The 20,976-nt window shown below is 40.0% G+C and overlaps 1 protein-coding gene and 4 non-coding genes across 7 annotated transcripts in view; all 5 read left to right on the top strand.

Moving 5' to 3' along the window:
* Positions 1–904: 904 nt before the first annotated feature.
* LOC120621350 (U1 spliceosomal RNA) lies at positions 905–1,068 on the top strand. Its single transcript, XR_005658123.1, has one exon. It is a non-coding gene; the product is annotated as a U1 spliceosomal RNA (small nuclear RNA).
* Positions 1,069–2,525: 1,457 nt separating this feature from the next.
* TEX14 (testis expressed 14, intercellular bridge forming factor) overlaps positions 2,526–20,976 on the top strand; it is a 77,362-nt gene continuing 58,911 nt past the window's right edge. For 2 of the 3 annotated variants that reach the window (XM_039885751.1, XM_039885750.1), the window contains exons 1-2: positions 2,526–2,731; positions 6,794–6,930. In XM_039885751.1, the coding sequence (XP_039741685.1) occupies positions 6,795–6,930 (136 nt within the window). In that variant the 5' untranslated portion in view covers positions 2,526–2,731; position 6,794. Of the gene's footprint in view, positions 2,732–6,793; positions 6,931–20,976 lie in introns of those variants that run through there. The other variant, XM_039885752.1, reaches the window with a different exon arrangement.
* On the top strand, positions 3,635–3,798 carry LOC120621348 (U1 spliceosomal RNA). The gene has a single exon (XR_005658122.1). It is a non-coding gene; the product is annotated as a U1 spliceosomal RNA (small nuclear RNA).
* Positions 16,648–16,864, top strand: LOC120621356 (small nucleolar RNA U3). The gene has a single exon (XR_005658128.1). It is a non-coding gene; the product is annotated as a small nucleolar RNA U3 (small nucleolar RNA).
* LOC120621357 (small nucleolar RNA U3) overlaps positions 20,802–20,976 on the top strand; it is a 209-nt gene continuing 34 nt past the window's right edge. Inside the window, exon 1 of the small nucleolar RNA XR_005658129.1 lies at positions 20,802–20,976. This exon is cut by the window's right edge and continues 34 nt beyond it. This is a non-coding gene — a small nucleolar RNA (small nucleolar RNA U3).

The raw sequence follows: 20,976 nt of genomic DNA, 5'->3' as shown, positions 1-20,976 counted from the left end.
GAGAAAAAGAGTCACAGATACGGAGCTCAGGAGAAAGAAAAAATCCATGGGGAAAAGGTAGGGATGGACCCTGTGTATTCCCTGAGGACATTTGTCCAGCCATAGAAGCTGGAAGGGGGAGAGGGGGCGTTTTAACAGGCCGTGGGCAGGAGACAAATCCTGAGCTGGGCGGGAAGTCTGACTTGATAGTTCTTCAGTCTGTACGAACTAAGGAACAGATACAGAGGGTGAAGCTTATCCAGAGTCATGCAGTGTGAACATTGAATTGCAGTCTAGATCTTTGATTCCAAACCCTCACTCTTTGCAATATACCCCGCTAGCATGTAGCCACAACATTCTAGATTGGATGCCCTGCCCTCCGCTCTTGAAAAAAGAGGAAATAGTGCCGGGCTGGTGTGAAGCCTTGGTCTCCAGGGAAGGCCTGAAGCCGGCTCAGGACCAAAACCGTTTCGGGTCGGTTTGCTCAAGGAGGCTACACGCAGGGAGATCGGAAGACCTCTGGCTACCGTGAAAGTTGAGAGCGGGGTGGATTTCCGTCAGGAAAATAGCCTGGCAGACGTTACTTAAGTCGGGCGAGTGGGAGGAGGGACCGGTTTTCCGAAGCAGACCGGAGAGTGAGCAGGGGGCAGCCCCAGCGAGCGCTGGTACGGCTCCGACCTGCGGCGCCTCCCGTGACGTAAGCCGGGAGGTGGGGTATGTAGATTACAGACCCGGCCACTTGGAACAGCGTTTCCTGGGAAGCTGTGTAGAATGTTCTGCTGTTACCAATACTAAGATGTCGTACAAAAATCTGAGTTTTGGGTCGCTATATGTAGATAAAGGCCAATTAGAGTGGTTTCAGGAGTAACCCGAACCTTACAATGGAGTGTCTAGGAGCGGCTAGTTCCTGCGTGAACTGCAACTCATACTTACCTGGCAGGGGAGATACCATGATCACGAAGGTGGTTTTCCCAGGGCGAGGCTTACCCATTGCACTCCGGGTGTGCTGACCCCTGCGATTTCCCCAAATGTGGGAAACTCGACTGCATAATTTGTGGTAGTGGGGGACTGCGTTCGCGCTCTTCCCTGAATTTAACTGTCAAAGGCAGATATCGCTGAAGTGTTTTCTTTAAATGAGTAACCTAGTTATTGTGTTAGGCATGGGGGTTACAGAAGTGTGTTTTGTTTTAGGGGGTTGAGGAGTTATTTTTTTCATAAGTAAATGGAGTTAGGTAACCCTATTTTTAAAAAGTTTTAACAAAACTTATTTCATTAGAGTCATTTTGTTATTAGTTATCTGTTTAGGGTCTGAATTGATGTGCTTGAAAAGGCAAAGTGTAGGGGATTTTAAAAACTTGGTGTGAAGAAAAGTTATTGTAATACCCCCATATTTGGGGGGCAAGTAAAACAAGTTTATCAGCTTCAACTGTTTCTTTTTGTGGCTACTAAGATTTTAAAATGATAATTGTTTACATTATATTGGACAGCCTTATTTTTTAAGTGTAATAATTTAAAATACCCTCCAAAAATATAAAGCAAAGCTTTAAAAAAAAGTCATGTGGACTAGGAGAGAAATACTCGAAGGGTCACAGAATATTCCTCCCCAAAATATGTCACTCAACTATAGGGATTATTTTGAGCTAAAAGCACTTGAGAAACAGTAGATATAAGAGCTAGTTTGATCTCTCCTTTTCTTCCTGAAAGCAGGCGATAAAGCCCCCATGTGAAAGATATCTTCCCTGTACCGGGGGAAAAGAAACATTCTCAGAGGAGAGTCAAAGCCGAGAGAATTCTGTGCAAACACAGAGCTTGTTAAAATAATTCTGATCTACCTTTAGCCTCATCATATACGTTAGTTATTTTTTCACAATTACCTCTCTTTGTTTAACCTAATGTAAAAGCATTTAGGTTTTGCCACTTCTTTGGGTCTTCCGTATCAGGTAAACTTATGTTAAATAAATGTGTATTCTTTTATTCTGATAAACTGTCTCTGCCAGTTTTATTCTTAGGCCAAGCCAGATACTCTAATAGGACAGAGGTAAAGTTTTGCATCTACCAAAACTTTTTTTTTGCATCACCAAAGCCTTTGATACTATAATGTAGAAGTCCCCAACCCCCGGGCCATGGACTGGTAGTAATCCGTGGCTTGTTAGGAATCGGGCCACCGTGCAGGAGGGGAGTGGTGGGCCAGTGAGGCTTCATCTGTATTTGCAGCCACTCCCCAGCTCTACCTCACTGCCTCAGCTCCACTTCAGGTCATCAGGCATTAGATTCTCATAGGAACATGAACCCTACTGTGAACTGTGCATGCGAGGGATCTATGTTACAAGCTCCTTATGAGAATGTTATGCTTGATGATCTCAGGTGGAGCCGAGGCAGTGATGCCAGCACTAGGGTATGGCTGAAAATACAGACTAACATTTGCAGAGAGGTTTGACTGCACAGAGACCATAATCAGTTGCTTGCAGACTCATATCAAAACCCTATCAGTGAGTGGCAAGTGAAAAATTAAGCTTCATCTGGTGGCAGGCTTTATAGTGGCAAGTGAGCTTATGTACTTCAGTTGTACAGCTGCATCTGGTGGCATCTGATTCTGCATTGTGAGTTGTATAATTAATTATATTTTACAATGTAATAATAATAGAAATAAAGTGCACAATAAATGTAATGCACTTGAATCATCCCCAAACCACCACTACCCTAGTCCGTGGAAAAATTGTCTTCCATGAAACTGGTCCCTGGTGCCAAAAAGGTAAGGACTGCTGCTAGTGCCTGCAAACAGTTGCTTTGCTGGCAGAGCCTAGCCAGAAGGGCAGAAAAGAAAACACAGTGAGTCATCTATTTTCATTGTCTCATAAGAAGGGAGGAAACAAAGGAGGGGAGGGCATTTGGTTTGTTACCAAATCCAGGCCAGATGCTGCTTCCTCGTATGCTAAGAACTGCAGATTCGAATCCCAGTGAAGCCAGCTTTGGGTCCTCAGCTACACCCTGCCATCTGTCCAGAAGTAGAGTGTCCCAGGTTGGGGTGGAGGTGCTCAAGGCTGCTTGTTACACGCATTCTCTTCAGTTCTCATAGAAATCTTGTTGAGGTAGGCAGGCATATTACTCCTACTTTACAATTTTGGGAAATGGACTGAGAGAGACTGAGGGTATGACCTAGGTAACTATCGTGTGTCCTTCCCTGTGGGCTGCACGCCTCCGCCTCCGCCTCCGCCTCCGCCTCCGAGACTGCCTTACAGCAAGGAATTTAGGTTCGTCCTAACAGATCCACCATAACAGATCCACGCCAGAACCTCTCTGAGTATGCCCGGGAAGGCGAGGAATTGAAAAACCTCGCCAGCCACACCAGTCGGCGATCGTCTTTTGGATCGTCATGAGGCCTGATTTAAAACGAATTTCTCTGCTTCAAGAAGCAGAGTGACGCAGAGTCAAGAGGCGGGGATATGTAGATGAGGATTGTGGTGACTGCTGGTTGGAGTGTATTCTTCACGGGGTAGAACTTCCTCTGGATAGCGGAAAGGACATACTCTGGTCTCTGTCATATAAATAACTTTGCACTTTCTAACTGAAGGCTTAAACAATTCGGAATATAATTGACCGTGACTAAAACGCTTGTTGAGGACGAGAGTGAGGTGCCAGGCAGAGGTGGCAACTCATACTTACCTGGCAGGGGAGATACCATGATCACGAAGGTGGTTTTCCCAGGGCGAGGCTTACTCATTGCACTCCGGGTGTGCTGACCCCTGCGATTTCCCCAAATGTGGGAAACTCGACTGCATAATTTGTGGTAGTGGGGGACTGCGTTCGCGCTCTCCCCTGTTATGTCCTTTGTTAAATGTTAGAATTTGCTTTCATGGTGTTTTGTTTTTTACCGTTTTTGTGCTTCCGAGATTTCAAGAAAATCATCCGGTTAGGCTCTGGGAATTAAAGTAGCTTACTGAGGGAGAGAGTCCCAGTTTATTTTCTTTTAAAAGGCATGTGTATCTTGTTCACGCGGGTGAACCTTGTTTTAATTTTCACTCTAGGTATGTTACAGAGGGAAAACTGCTGAAGCTAAGTTAGTGAAATATGATTTTATGCACAATTCACAGTGAGAATTACCAGTGGCGGGTGTTGAATATTTTTGGAAAAATTGGAATCTGTGTGCACTGCTGGTGGGATATCCCATGTAAAAAAAAGATGCAGCCACTGTAGGAAGCAGTGTGGCAGTGCCTCAAAAAATTAAGTGTAGAATTTCCATATGATCCCACACTCCTACTACTGGATATATACTCAGAATGGCAAATAGGGGTTTGAAGAGGTACACCACTCTTTATAGGCAGCATTATTCACAGTACCCAAAGGAGGACTTAACCCTTGTTCATCAGTGGATGAATGGATAAACAAAATGGGGTGTGTATGTGTATCTATGCACACACAGTGGAAAATTATTCATATATTTTTTCTTATGAAATATTGGTAGTTTAGTCTCACATTGCCCAGTCTCTGGCTTCTTTCTATCCTTAGTTACTTCTGTTTAGCTAGTCTTCAGATAGTTCCCCAGGTTGATTATTCTATAATTTAGTTGTAACTTTAACGCGATTATGGAAGAGGCAAGCACAGTGAAAATATACAACCATCTTGACAAGAACCTGTAATCATTCATCCTTTAGAAGGAAGGATGTTCTGACATATGCTGCAACATGAATGAACATTGAGGTCATAGTGATATAAGCCAATCACAAAAGGATGAATACTATATGTTTCCACTTACATGAACTACCTAGAGTAGTCAGATTTTTAAAGACAACATAGAATGGTGGTTGCCAGGGCCTTGGAAAAGGAGAAAATAGGAGTTAGTATTTAATGGGTATGGAGTTCCAGTTTGGGAGGATGAAAAAGTTCTGGAGATGGACGGTAGATGGTTGCACAACAGTGTATATATACTGAATGCCACTGAGTTGAACACTTAAAAATGTTTAAAATGGTAAATTTTATGTCATATCTATTTTACCACAAAAAATAAAAAGTAAAAAACTGAGCAACAGTATATGACAGCTTGAAAATGCACATTGGATTTGTCCAGTTGTAAAAAGAGATTGGTGACTTTTGCTAGCAGCCCAATGTCAGGAATATGGGGAAGAATATCACATTAGCAGGCCCTCAGTGCAGGCGCGATCCAGCTGAGTGGATGAATGAAGTGGAGATAGTAACTATAGACTCCCCTTTCAAGAAGACACATGACATAACTTGCTATTTTTGGTGTATTAGTTTGCTAGGGCTGCCATAACAAAATATTACAGAATGAGTGGCTTAAACTACAGAAATGTGTTTTCTTACTGTTCTGGAGGCTGAATTTCCAAGATCAAGGTGCCAACAGGGCTGGGTTCTTCTGAGGTTTCTCTCCTTGGCTTGCAGATGGCCACCCTCTTGCCGCCTATTCACATGTTTGTTCCTCACTCTTGATGTTTCTTCTTCTTCCTTTAAGGACACCAGTCATATTGGATTATGACCCCATTCTAACAGCCTCATATTAACTTAATCACCTCTTTAAAGACCTTGTCTCCAAATACAGTCACATTCTGAGGGATTGGGGGTAAGGGCTTCAGCATATGAATGGGGGTATGATTTAGCCCCAATTAGCCATCCAAATCATAATAGAAATATGCCACTCTTTTTTATAACTGGAAAAAAGAGGGAGGCAGAAACGAAGGTAGGAAATGACAACTTGCTATAAAATCTTCAGTTCATATTTAAACAATATTAGTCACTTCAGTTTGCTTAAAAACATTGTGCTATTAACGGGTTACTAGGATGATGTTTGTAGTCACTGATATGGAATTGACAAATACCAAAGGAAATAAAGTTAAAACACTCAAGTTATTAGCACTTTCCACATTTTCTCAGTGGATAAATTAAGAAGGTGTTACTTCTCAGTAACCTCAAAGCCTCCTCGCTGGTGAAGACCCATCACATGTGTCAGCCTTCATGATTTTTCCTTTTACTTCACCTCATATCACACCTTCTATATCTCTCTATGTAGCATATAGCTCTGCCCTTGATTCGCATGCTTGTTGATTCATGTGGATGCAATTTCCTTCTCTTACCCACTGTCTGTGGAGCACCAACGTGGTGCCATTTGCCTGCCCTGCTAGACTGAGCGTTATGATGGCAGCGATCCAATTTTAGGTGTCTCACACAGTACCTGTCACATTTGAGACACATGGTAGGTATACCACAAACACTTGATTGTATGATGGTCATGTGTGGATGCCACATGTAGAAAGTTAAAATTTCTCTGTATGGTTCTTATCATGCACAGTAACAGCTAACAACTACAGAGAGCTCTCTTGGTGCCAGGTATGGCCCTAAGCACTTTACACATATTAGCTCATTTGACCTCTCATCAACTCTCTGGTGATTATTATTCCCATTTACAGAGGAAGAAATTGAGGCCTGTGAAGCTTAAATAATTTCTCCAAGGTTACACAGTTAACTAAGTAGACAGAACCAGGACCAGAACTTCAGAGTCTGAACTGCAACCCCAACTCACTACATTATACTGTACAACAAACGTGTTTGTTTCTAATTCTACTTCCTAGTAGTCATCACTCTTTTAGTCCCAGGAATTAGTAATAAGTATATTCAGTTCTTCAATTTCAACAGTAACTGATACTGAGGACAAATATTAATCTTATAGAATTTCACTATTTGTTTCCCTAATCCTTTTCATTATAAATGGAAGTGGATAAGAAGTGAAAGAAATGTGAAAGAATCTAAGTTGCTTGCTTACATTTATGACTCAGAATAAGCATGTTGCTTTCTTTTGTAACAGGATGTCTCGTGCTGTTCATCTTCCAGTCCCCTGTCCTGTTAAGCTTGGTTCCTTAAGAAATGACTCTTTGGAAGCTCAGCTTCATGATTATGTCAAACAAGGGAACTACGTGAAGGTGAAGAAGATCCTTAAGAAAGGTAGGCACTTTATTGAAATAGCAGATGCAACTCGGTCTACACTTCTGAATAGCGTTGGAAGGAAAACCAGATACATCTTGAAACTAGTTCTTAGAAAAATTGGATTGGAAGTTAAATCTAGAGATGAGATTCTTTACCAGTACAGTCATGTCATTCAGTGGGGATCTTGAATCATTGTTTTGAGGCTGTTTTGTTTTGTGCTAGGAAACCATAAGTTCTTCCCACTGTTAGTTTCTTAAAGTTTCTCCTCAGGCCCTGGCCACCTGCCTTTGATTCTGCCTGATCCCTTTTTCTCCTCCATCCACTGGGTCTTCTGAGGTCTGTGGTAGAGTGAGGAGGCCAGCTTTCACAGCTCTACCCTTCCTTGCTCCTTCTAGGCACTTGCTGCTTTTGTTTGCAGATTTTGTTTTGTTTTTGTTTTTTTTTGGCTAGAGGCTACAGGCAACTCAGCCTGTAGGACAGACAGAAATAATAAACATAGCTTAGGCAATCTTCAAAAGAGCAGACAAACACGAAAGAAAAAAAACACACATGAACAAAACCTCTCTGATATTTGGCCTCTGATCTAGAGATCCAAATCTGCTTTTGCCAGAGTAACCATAGTCCTGCTGGATTTCCTCTCTCCCTTCTTAGTATTGAAGGGAGCTTATGAAGCTTCTCTCAGTTGGTTTGTGGAATAGTCAGAGTGACCAAATGTCTCTAAAGTGTTTCTCCATTTGCCTCAACAGTCCTGCATTCCTGAGGACTTCCAGAAACCAAGTATCTGACATAATAGTTCCCTCAAAAAGTTCTAAAACTTTTTTATGTAGCACCCCTAGAATCTATAGATGAAGTAGGGGACAGTGTGTCCAATAATTTATTTGAAAGGTCTTGTTTTATTTTCCCCTATATATGTGTTTACTATATAAGTTTATAATTGGACTTCTGTATATACTACAAAGTGATCACCCCCAAAAGTCTAGTTAACTGTCTATCACCATACATACATACAATTGATCTCCTTCACCCCTTTTGACCACCTTGCAGCCCCTTTCCCCTCTGGTAATGACCGATCTGTATCTATGAATTTTTTTGTTTGTTGTAGATTTTACATATGAGTGAAATCATATGGTATTTGTCTTTCTCTGTCTGACTTACTTCACTTAGCATTATACCTTCAAGGTCCATCTACATCACCAATGACAAGATTTTATTCTTAAAATTTTATGGCTAAGTTTTAGTCCATTGTGTGTGTGTGTGTGTACGCCATCCATGTGTGTTTTAACATAAAAATTGATGTTTAAGATAAGCATATAACTTCTAGTGTCTGTTTATCCACACCCTCCAGGGTGAGAAGAATTTTAGGACATTTATCTCCTAGACATCTCTTGAATGTTCTGCATATTTAAATTCTTGATATTAAGCTAGAGCCGGGGAGGGGGGCTTTGCAGCTGTAACTGGATATGAAGCAGGACTTCATCTGTGTCTGAGGATTTCATCTAAAGTCTCAAAGTAGAGAAAAAGGGGTGACAAGTTTCCCCATAGTCTAAAGCAAGGCTTCTTAGGAGATGGCCACATTTATCCTTCAACTCCATCACCCAACCCCAGGCTTATCTAAGAGAAGGCAATGAGGTAGTGGAGGAGGTATAAAGATTCTTGAAAAGTCATTCACAAGAATAGAACTCGGTGCCTTTTCCCCTCCCCTGCCTCAAGCCAAGAGGCCCTTCAGGTGAACCTCATGGAGAGAATTGTGGTATTTGCATGCAGGAGAGATGGGAGCCTATGTCCCAGCCTGCTGAGCAGTAGAAACATGTCAGCCCAACCCAGCTGCCACCACAGTGGTATGAAGAGATTGTGGCATGTTACCTAGAATTTAGGGGTCAGAGAGACTGCCATCTGCCTTCTACTTGGAGCAGTCCTTGATGGCTGGGCGAGTGTGGAAGACTAGCAGTTGTTGCAGTCACACTTCTACCAGTTGGTGGAGTAGGTCTCTAAAGGGTAGCTGAGCCATCTAGAGGAACTTCACCTATGAAGTAAGGAAGAATCCCAACACAGAGCCTGGAGATGTAACAAGAAGTCAGCAGGAGAGGGCACTGGCTTGCATTAGGGCACTGTGCAGTGGAGTGAAGGTATATGAAAGGCCCACTGAACTTTACTGCAAAAGAGCAGGCATTAGGACAAAGCCAAAAGCTACCGAGAGCATCAGCAAGATACAAGGCCTTTGCCCTTCGTCCTCTCTTTGGTTCTCCCACTACTTCGTCTCTGGAATGGCCATAAACAGCTCTGAGATCAGAGTAGTGAAAGAGCAAGGAAGCAGTTTTGATTTCAGCAGGACTGGACAGTTTGTTACCTGAGATGAGATTGTGCTTGAATGTCTCAGAGTGGCTGAAATACTGTGGAATCTGCCTGAGATGCATCACAGGAGAGGGGAAGGGAGAGCCAACTGACAGTGTACTCGAAGGCAGTAAGTAGGAGGGGAAAAATTGTTTCCTGATTACATCCTACTCAGTTCGGCCCATCCAGAAGGCCAGTTGCTACAGATATTATATGAATTCTAAAAGCCAAAAGTTGACTTCTAGAACTTTAACCCAGACTTTATTCATTTTTTAAATTATACATGGCCCTGCCTTCTAGGAGTATAATCTATCAGAAGAAACAGACAAGAGTTCGTAATTGACCCCGGGAAAAGGGCAGAAGGGAAGGGAGCACACCAGGTACATTTCAGCCCCTTTGTCTGGGGGGTAATCAAGGAAAACTTCTTAGAGAAAGTGATATTTAGTCCAGGACTTTAAGGAGGAAAAGGAGTTGGGGTTAAAGTTGGAGGTAAAAGGTAAAAGTCAGAGGCAAGGGAGGATTAAAGGGATGCAAAGGCCCTCAGGATGGAGAGGCTCTAGAAAAGAAAAGAGTCTGGATGACTTGAGTGGGAGGAGAAAGCAAAGGGGTAGGGGAGAGAGGTGTGGGGTGAAGCTGGCAAGGCAAGTTGCAGCTGCACCAGGCCTTAAGGACTGTAGGAAGGGTTTTGGTATTAGGTGCATAGATATGTAGGATTGTCACATCTTCCTGACGAATTGACCCTATCATTATTATGAGATGTCCTTCTTTATCTCTGGTAATACTTATTGTCTTGAAGTCTACTTTGTCTGATATTAATATAGCCACTTCGACCTCCTCATGCCTACTGTTGCATGGGGTATCTGTATCTTTATAGTTAAAATATAGAGTATATAGTTGAGGCTTGTGTTTTAAAATCCATTCTGGCATTCTCTCTGCCTTTTAATTGGAGCATTTAGTCCATTAACATTTTATGTAATTATTGATATGATTGGATTTAGAGCTAACATTTTATTATATTATTTGTTTCCTGTTTGTCCTCTCTGTTTTTTGCTTCCCTCTTCCTTCTTTTCTGCCTCCCTTTGACTTAAATATTTTTTAGAATTCCATTTTAATTTAGCTATTGGCTTTTTAGCTATACTTCTCTGAATCATTTTTTGTGTTTGTTCTAGTGATTATATCTTTAATTTTTTACAGTATATTTAATATTGTACCACTTCACATAACATATACTACAACCGTATAGCCTATTTCTTCCCTTTTCCCATCTTTTATCATAAAGATTCCATAAGTATTATATCTGTATGAGTTATAAACCCTATAATATAATTTTATAATTTTTGCTTTAAAGAGTCATATATACTTTAAAGAAATTAATAGGAGTTTCTTTTATCTAAAAATGTCTTTATTTCACTATGATTCTCGAAGAATATTTTCACTGGATATAGAATTCCAGTTTGAATGTTTTTTACTTCAGCAATGTTTTTGGCCTTTATAGTTTTTGATGAGAAAACAACTGTCATTTGAATCATCGTTCGCCTGTATATAATGAGTTGTTTTTCTCTGGCTTCTTTCAAGAGTTCTTTTTTCAGTGTATTGACTATGGTGTGCCCAGGGGTGATTTTTAAAAAAATATTTATCCTGTCTGGGGTTTGCTGACCTTGACTGTAGAAATTAATATCTTTTACCAAATTTGGGCACCTTTCTGCCATTGCTTTCTGGAAATTCACATGTATTTATGTTAGACATTTCAATATTGTCCTATAGTCCCTCCCTGGAGCTCTGTTAATTTTCTTTTGTAATCTTTTTTCTTTGTGTCCTTCAGATTGGATAATTTCTCTAGATCTGTTGTCAAGTTCATGACTCTTCCTGTCATCTCTAATCTGCTCTTAACCTTATCCAAGTTCAGTAATTCCCTAGAATGATTTATAGAACTCAAGGAAACATTTTACTTGCTATCACTGGTTTATCACTAAGCATACATGCTTTCATACCATCTTCTCGTACGCTACCCTCCTAGCACTTCACTGTGTTCACCAATCTTGAAGCCCTCTGAACCTTATTGCTCAGGGGTTTTTATGGAGGTTTCATTAACTCAGTATGATTGATTAAATTACTGGCTATTGGTGACTGAATTAAATCTCCAAATCCCTTATCCCTCCCAGAGGTGGGGCAGGATTTGAGGTGAGTAGCAGTGATGGAGCTGAAAGTTTCAACCCTCTAATCATTAATTGGTTTTGGTCTTTCTGTTGACCAGCCCCCATCCCAAAGCTATCTAGTTGTTGTGGCCTGTATAGAATAGACCAAACCAAGTTTGCTCTCAAAGGCTGTTTATTAGCCGGCGGCTGTCCTGTACAAAGGAGCAGCCCCGAAATGCCAAGATACAAGGTTTTTAAGCTCTAAATCCCATTCTTCATTCTATCTTAAACACAAAGATCTATTTCTCTCCTATTTACCACCTGTCAACCCACTGGTCAGGTGTGCAAGCGGGGAGTACAGAAGCAGAAAGCTTGTTGTTAGAATGTTATGTTCCTATGGGTGATTGCCTATGTTCCCATGGGCAGTAGCCAGTGTTCCCATGGGCGATGGCCAAACAGTAATTTTCAGCTTATATACAATTAATTATTTTTCATGCCACGCAAGCAAGCAGGGTTACACAGGCTAAAATTGGCAGTTAGCGTATGAGCTCATTGTTACAAGTTTCATGATTAACAGAATGCGGTTAGGGGTTCCAGAAACTAGGCCTAAGGTCTAGACTTCCTTTGTCCAGTTTCAGGTTTTAATTATCCTTTAACCCTTTCACATTTCAGCAGGCTATCACATAGTAACCCCTCTTCTCTCTTTCAAGGCAAAAGAAATCTGGTCTTTCCAAGCTGGCAGACTTCTTTAGCAGGCAAGAAGCAGCACGTCTGGACAAGGAGCGAGAATACCATTACCTTAGCTTACAGTCCACCAGTGGGACCCACCTAGACCCAGATGGTGCCTGGTGCAGTGGGTGGGATAGTAGCAGTTCACTGAGTAGGAGTCAGATGCACGCAGGATGTGATTGGCTGCTAGGAAGCCGTATGATAACGCCTATTGCAATTTTGATGTTTCTGAAAAATTTACAAGGGAAAATGATGTTTTAAACTTTGCTACTGAATGAAATTGTTAGGAAGTATAAAATAAAATTTTCCTGTTTATTTTGTTCTCTCTCACTGAGAGCTTTCCTTGGGCCTGTGGAGATTCTGGCCCATCAGAGTTTTAAAGTGAGCCACTAAAAAGCTGATTGGAAAAAGACAATTGGAAGTTTTGCGGGCATGGTGGGGCTTTTTACTTTCTGGGCTTCACTTTTAAATGACTGGGTGGGCATGGTAACTCTTAAATATTAGTACACAGAGGTCTTTTTATTCCCCTGGGGGTCTTGGTTTCTCTCCCCGCCGCCCCCCCACACACTCGGAGAAAATTCTCATATTCTGCCTGGGGCGTATATGCTTGTCGTTAGTTTTTCCCAATGCTTAGAGCCTATGACAGTTCTGTGGTGCCTTGAGTACCATCCATACTCCTGGACATACATGGTCTATAGGTCTTTCATGGGCACTCCAGGCATCTCACCCTTGAGTCCTGTGGTCTGCTTCTAGTGGATTACCCAGCACTACCTACTTGATTCTTGTTCTGAACAAGATATCCTTGAAGCCACAGGTTTAATTGATCGTTTCAATGAGTGTTTTTTAAAATGAATATTGATACATTATTATTAACTAAAGTCCATAGTTTACATGAGGATTTACTCTGTGCTATACAGTTCTACAGGTTTTGACAAGTATATAATGTTATGTGTTTGTGAGTACAGTATCATACTATAATAGTTTCATTGGCCTAAAAATCTTGTATGCCGCTCTTGTTCATCTCTCCCGTGAACCCTGGCAACCACTGATTTTTTTACTGTCTCTATATTTTGCCTTTTCCATGTCATATAGTTGCAATCATAAAGGATGTAGCCTTTTCAGATTGCCTTCTTTCACTTAGCAGTATGCATTTAGGATTCTTCCATGTCGTTTGGTGACTTGACAGCTCATTTACTTTTATCACTGAATAATATTTTATTGTCTGGATGTACCACAGTTTGCTTATCCATTCACCTACTGAAAGACATATTGGTTGTTTCCACATTTTGATAATTATGAGTAAAGCTGCTGTAAACATTCATGTGCAGATTTTTGTGAGGACATAAGCTTTCAACTAATTTTTAGGTTAATACCAAGGAGTACAATTGCTAGATTGTATGGAAAAACTATGTTTAGCCTTGTAAGAAACTACCAAAGTGTCTTCTGAAGTGGCAGTGCCATTTCACATTCCCACTAGCAATGAATGAGACTTTCTTTTGCTCTACAAAAAACAGAAAATGGTGAGAAAGGGTAGCTTACCATTTCTGTTGCTTGCCAGGGCTTGGTGTTTTGGATCTTAGCTATTTCAATAGGCCTGTAAGTAGTGGCTCATTATTACTTTGTTAATGTCTTCCAAATATATATTAAAATAAATAATAATTTGAGTGTAGCACCCCAGATATTTCATTGTTCACCAGTAAGTCCCATGGCCCAACAGAGTGGCCAGAAGCCAGCTCCAGATTGACATCTCCTTGGCCAAGTTATCAGACTCTCTGTGTCTCAGTTTCCTTTGTTATAAAATGGGGATAATAATAATAACTACCTCAAAAAAGATTAAATGACATATGTGTGAAACTTTTAGCACAGAGTGTAGTATAATATTGGGAGCTTAATAGATTTTGCTATTATTATTAACCTTTTACCATTATGAATGGTTTCACAGGCATGAGAGTCAGCCAAAACACGTAATTCCCACCCATCCTAGACCCATCTAGATTCTCATAAGCTCCTAGGGCCAGTATCTTTACTCTATTCTGAAAAATCTCTCCATGGATTTTGGAGAAAGGCCCCCAGTTGAGAATCACTGGATCTCAATCATAATAGTGTCATATTAACCTGCCACTTTTGGAGACTCAAACCTGAGGCCATGAAGTTAGGCAAATCACCAGTGACATATATTTCCTGTCACTTCATCGATTCATTAATTACAAAGTTCTGAAAAATGTCCACAAAACTCTGCCTTCCCTTTCGCGATGTCAGGGATAGCTGTGTGTTTTTGAAACTGCCGAAGAGTGGGAGAAAAACCAGTGTCAACAACTGAATGAAAACAGTTCAGTGATTGCCACTAATCAGTAGTGTGCACATTGTCCTTGTAAAGCATGCAAAGATCATATAAGTGCTCCCTGATTGCCAGATTCTGTTAAGGCATTTCACAAATGTTACCTCATTTTTGCAGTCTCCTTTATATGACATAGGTTCCAGTATTTTCATGCCCATTTTAAAGGTAAGCAAAGGAAGTACCAAGAGGTTGTTCAGAACAAAACTTCTTAGACATAGTGAACATGTCAAACCTTATTATCTGGCTGCTGAAAGGACTAGCAGGTGACAAGGATGAGCATGGGATGTATGGTTGGAAAACCTTATAATAGGCAGCTGTTGTTTAAAATATAAGCACTAATTTGGTAGCTATAGCACTTTCATTTCACATAGTTTTAAAGATATGAAATCTACATCTGTGATTAGAGGAAATGTGGGCCAGACTGGTCCAAGATGCCAGATGTACTGACTCTCAATCAGTGTTTTAGGCAAAGGGAACAAGAGAAAGGAAGGCCTTAGTTGTGGGGGGCATAAACACAATACATCTAAGAAGCAAACCATGAGTCCCCATCTCTGGCTGTTATTTGGAATAACAAGGTTTCATCTCCCAACAGCACTTTCACCATTCCTATTAATGTGGAAGCAGCGACCCATCAAACAGTTGTAAGCAAAATGTATGTGGATATCCTTTCTTCAACAGAGGCCTGATCGGGAATTATCTTTTATTGTTTTAAGTGCTTTTGAAAAAAAAAAAAAAATCCGTTTTTGATTTTCTGACCTGGTAGAAATGCTCTCTAAAAATATGTTGGTGCCCTAAGGCCTTTCAGAGCCTGGCTTCAGCCCACAAGTCGAATGTTTGGCGCCATTCCTCTATTCTTTAAAAGTATTCTACGCTAGTTTCTTCTTTGATGCATTTTAAAGTGATCTGCTTCTCTTCCTCTTCTGAAATGTAGTAGCCTTTATTACTCTTCTACTGTGCAGTTTATTAAATTTTACCTACAACTTTTATCTCTGGGCAAAACACAAAGAGCCTTTCCTGTGGGTCATATGCTTTCAACATACAGAAGGGAGGACTGTCAGTGCTCAAGGCAGCAGGAGACAGCCTCGTGGCCTGGGTGAGCCACTTTAACATTCTAAGTTTTTATTTCCTCAACCTCTTAGGGTTATTTCCAAGGTAAAATGGGATGATCCATGTTTTAAAGAGTTTAGTAGAAGGCCTGGAACATATTAAAGTACTGGAGATATGGTAGCTCCCCCTCCCCGCCTAATGACTTAAGAGAAATCACATTGAAATCAGAATTTTCTTGGGAGAAGAGGAGGGGTAAGCAACTCTTCAAACTCACCTGGCAAGTCATTTTTAAAAAAATAGTATGACTTCTTTAGGTTGGATTTTATTATTATTTTTTTAATATTGAGGGGCACAAAAAAGAAAACTAAAACCAAGCTGTAATTTCTGGCTAGGTAGACATGCTGATATTTAAAAATAAAGATGATATAGTCTAAGGTTAAAAAAAATTTAAACAGTACAAAAAATGTACAAAATTACCAATAAAAATCAGATCCTTCTCCCCTCCTTGCCCCCAACATGAAGTAACCATGCTATAGTTTTTCATTGCTTTTTTTCCTAATTAAAAAAAATAAGTATAGAGAATTGTTTTTCCAAATAAACCACTTCTTTATCCATTTAAGATTGGCTTGGGTACCTTATTTTGAAAAACTACCTAGGTGAGCCAGTATGTGCCCCTCAGGTCCATATTCAGGTAACCAGCAGATAGTCTCAAAGTAAAAGGGTGAAATTAACCCTATTACCTTTTAAAATTCAGGATCTTAGAGATTAAACAAATTTTTAAAATCTTATCCATAGACGCTTTGTGTCATATTTAAGATTAGAGAACTATTTGATGTACCCAAGCATAGCTTTTGTCTTACACCAGTCTGGGAGTGTTAGTGATTTAGAAGACAAAAAGACATAAGAGCTTCTGATTGGTTGTTGGTCATAATATGTTAATAAAGAACTTGAAGTCTTTTTTTTTTCTTTTATTTGAAGTCTTAGCTTCTTAAAGAAAAAAACTCTTAATAGTATACAGAATTTATTTAAAAGTTGTATGTAAAACGACACTTTGAAATATGTTTATAAGATATTTTTAAAAGAACGTTAAAACATCACCACGAGTAAAAGGTTTACGGCTGCCATAGACCCGGCAGAGGCGGCAAGTTCAAAGTTAAGACTATACTTTCAGGGATCATTTCTATAGTTTGTTACTAGAGAAGTTTCTCTGACTGTGTAGAGCACCCGAAACCACGAGGAGGAGGTGCAGTATTCTCTTCTGAGCGTGAAGCTAGCTTTTGGTGTTGCATTTGTAATTGCCATTAGCTATTGATGATCGTTCTTCTCTCTTTTTGAGAGAGTGAGAAGGAGAGAATGCAGTAGTCTGAGTGGTTCTCGGTTAACTAAGTGTGCTAATGTTATAGTATTTCATTTTGTTCTTTTTATTTTATCCCAAGTATATGGTTACATTTGTATTTTTTCAGTTTTGGTATGACTTTTTCTTTGCTTGGTCTTTGTTATTTGTTTTACATTTTCATAGCTTTTTATGTGGTAGGAGAGGGATTTTTCCTTCTCCCCAAGTATTTTCTGCTTTTTTTGCCAGTGAGTATATGGTGTTTACATGTAGTTGCCACCTTTCCTGGACAATGGACAAGTTTTGTTTGAACCTTGTTTTGTTGTTAAGGTGTTTGAAGCACCTGTGTTTTGAGCAGTAGTAGACAGTCTATCAAAGTAATTTAGTTTTAAATGCACATTTGATGTTTTTAATTGTTTTGAGAAGGTTCGTTCTTATGCTGTGCCATAAAGATAAATTTCAAACCTACAGAAAGGTTGGGTTTAAGAGTTTATTTGAGCCAAGGTTTAGGGGCCAGTCCCCGAGGAGTAATAGTTTTATGGAGAAGGCCACATGAAGTCCACTGGTGGAAGATTAAGGAGGTGAGAGAAAGCAAAATGGAGAGATGTTTCTTTTACATTGGTGGGTATAGGATAAGAAACATTTAACATAGTTTACAGAAGTATGAGAATTAAAGATAATGAGGAATGTTGGGATGGTCTTACCTGGTAAGAGGGGTGTTTATCTTTGGAGATCTGAAGAAGATCATTCTAACATTGTTATGTTATTCTAGATGCATAAAATCTGGATGGGGCTTGCTCAAGGTAAAGGTTATCCTATCATATAAGTTTTAGGACGTGACTTCTCATTATAACTTGCCAGTTAGGATTTTTTTTTTTTTGGTAATGATTTAAACATCTGTGTGGTTGCTTTTGGTTCCTAAGCTTGTCCAGGCTTGCCAGAGTAGCCCCGCCCCGCTTTTTTTTTGTTCACAGTTCTTTTTTCTCGTCAGTGCTATGATTATTTTAACTATGTTTCTTTAGCTAAATGAAATTATAAATCAACCTTGTTAGTCTCATGTGTGTATGTTTTTTTAGTCTAAATATTTTGCTTTCATTTTTGGCCTCACCTTTAAATCGTTCCAGGCTAATCAGATGTTTTTCCTGATACCTGCTTTAGGAAGCTACTCTAGTTTTACATTTAATACATCACATTTGTTATTGAACACTGGCCTAAAAAAAAATCAGTAAAAAATCTTATAATTCTAATGACTATTATGTGATATAGTTCACTTTAGGTACAGACAGACTTCATTTCCTGTTGGAGGTGGCAGTGCCCTTAATAAACTGGGAAAGCAGGATCTATTCATCTAATTCAATTCTCATGCCAGTGAATAAACCCACTTTTATCTTTGCAGTTTCACTTGTCTGTCTATGGATTAGCCTGCTACAGTTTTATGGATATAGGCAGAAGACACGAAATACCTGCTTCAGAGTTCAGTGATAGTTTATTATTCATAGCAACAGCAGTAGCTAGAATATTAGAACATTAGCATTTTTAGTGCTGCTTCCTCAAACTCCAATTCCCACTGAGCCATGGAAAGAACTAGATAACACTGCACATGTAGTGGGTTCCTCTGCAGTAGAAGTACCCTGAGCTCCAGGAACCCAGCCCAAATCTTTTATAATGGACCTTTGTTCCAAAGGGAGACATTATCTTTATTATACTGGACAATAAGCATGCCTGCATTCTGCTCTAATATATCTTCCAAAGTTTGGTGTACAAACATCTTCAAAAAGAACAAAGGATAGTTAGGGCCTCACTCTCATGACATGTAGAAACAGGAGCAATCCATGGAGAATTGTCTTCCCACACTGTTCTTTGCTGCTTTTCTCTACTCTTAGGCTTGCTTGGGCAGATAAATTTACCAGGCACTGAAGATAGATAAATTAGGCACTTCTTACACTCCAGGTTAAAGAGACAGCCTAGTAGGGAGACAGACATGCCACGAATAACTTGTAGCACAGCAAGCCCTGAACAGTAAGAAATGTGAATCCCACTAGCACTGCTCTCACCAAGAACACTGTTTCTTCTTACTAAACTTCTCTAGCTTTGAAGCTGTTGACCGATACTTTTTTTTTTTGGTTAGCAAAACATTTTTATTATTTTATTTTTATTATGGTGACGGTCAACAAAATCCAGTAAGTTTCTGGTGTACAATTCAACAGTATGATACTCTTTTTTTGAAACTCTTACCTCTTGTCACTGTGACCCATTTGTTTCAGGTTTTTCTCTTACCTCTCTTGATGTCCTTCTTGCCCTACTTTTTGGCTTTTTTCTTTCAGCTTGTCCCTTAAGATGTTAGTGGACCCTCTGGGCTCCACGACCTCGACCTCAGCTGTTTGGGTAGTATGTTTCCCGACTCATTTCTCCCTATGGCTTTAAAATGGCCAATGATAATGTTAACAACCCCTACATTTCCTGGTTCTGTGCATTGGACACCTTTGCTGGGATTTTTCCTTCAATTCTAGATGCTTGGGATATTGTGTGTATGGAAAGCCATTTCGTTGTCCAGTCTGCCCTTTTGAAACATAGTCTTATGCTGGGAGCAGGGATTAATCAAATAATCACACAGAAGAGTTTTTTGATCTGGTTAAGGATGTCAGAGAATGGTTCTCTGAGACAATTACCAATGATGAACTGAAGTTAAGTTAGGGAAGGGATGGGGAGAGAATTCCTGGCAGAGAATACAGCTTATACAAAGGCCCTGTGGCAAAAGGAAATATGATGAGTATGAGGAACTGTAAGTTCTGTATGGCTGGAGTGAGGGGAATTTGGTGAAAAATAAGGTTGGAGGTGTGAGTGTGTGCCAGATCAAGAAGGGCCTTGTAAACTATTTAGAGAGGTTTTATCTTTAGCCTAAGAGCTGGGAAGCTTTAAGCAGGGGAATGATGTGTTAAAAAAAACACACACACACACAAAATTAAACTAAGTAAATTTGAAGATGTAATTGGGTTTATTATGCAGTTCATGAATCCAGCAGCATCCCATCTAGCGACTAGAAGTATGCTCTGAGGGGTTGTATACAATAGAAGGTTTTTAGAGGAAGCGGGGTGGGGCAAGGGAGCTATTAGTGAAAGAAAAGGAAGGATTATTTTGGGGCCAGCACATCTTTTCTTTGGGGAACAGACCTGGGATTTTTATTTTTTATTTTTAATCATGTAGATTGTTTCTTTATATGGGGGATGGAGAGGACCTATGCAACAGATTACCTTACTGGTGCTTGACCAGAAAATTCTAGACTGGTTAATTAAGATTGTGTTTCTGGGAGAAGTTAAAACTGCAATTAGATGAGGTATTAAGTCCAGGTTTGATATCATGGGCTTTTAGCATGAGTGACGCCATTTGCGGCTTGTGGCTTTTTTCTTTAACAGATGCATCATCCTGCTTGTTTAAACATAATTTCATGTACATAAAAATTTCTTGATTTGAAAAAAAAAAATCCAAGAGAACATGTATATATCTGGTATTTTGATCACAGAATAAAATTTAAAAACAGAGAACGTTTTGCAAATGTCATAGACTTTGGGACGTTACTTTCATCTTCCACTTATACTTTTTTTCTCTTGTTAAGGTCTCAGCATTCATGCGTAGGTCTAAACTGAGGCGGGTCCTAACACGCCCGCGCACTTTGTAGTTGTCACCGTTTCACGTAAAACTGACGCTGCGAAACTGCAGCGAGAAGCAGGGCGGGGTTGAAAAATAACTGGCGTGTCATTGGCTGTTTAGCAACCGTATGTTAATTAAATGCCAGCTTGAAATGTCCTCGGGAATGCAAGAATAGTAAACACGCTTTATCAAGCTTTGGGAAATGAAAGGTTCTTTAGGAAACACAGGCTAAGATACATTTGGACAAAATAGTGCCGTTAGAAAAACTCACCATCAGTGAAATATGTGTGGATTTCGTTCACTTTCGAAAAACCAGTAGTTGCTGGTTAAGACTATACTTTCAGGGATCATTTCTATAGTTTGTTACTAGAGAAGTTTCTCTGATCGTGTAGAGCACCCGAAACCACGAGGAGGAGCTGTAGCGTCATCTCCTGAGCGTGAAGCTGGCTTTTGGTGTTGCTTACTGCAACTGCTGTTAGCCATTGATGATCGTTCTTTCCTTC

Source organism: Pteropus medius, unplaced genomic scaffold (genome assembly GCF_902729225.1).
Source record: "Pteropus medius unplaced genomic scaffold, Ma_sr-lr_union100, whole genome shotgun sequence".
NCBI classification, from domain to species: domain Eukaryota; kingdom Metazoa; phylum Chordata; class Mammalia; order Chiroptera; family Pteropodidae; genus Pteropus; species Pteropus medius.
Note: the sequence above shows the minus strand (reverse complement) of the source record. Positions and strands in the feature narration are given on the sequence as shown.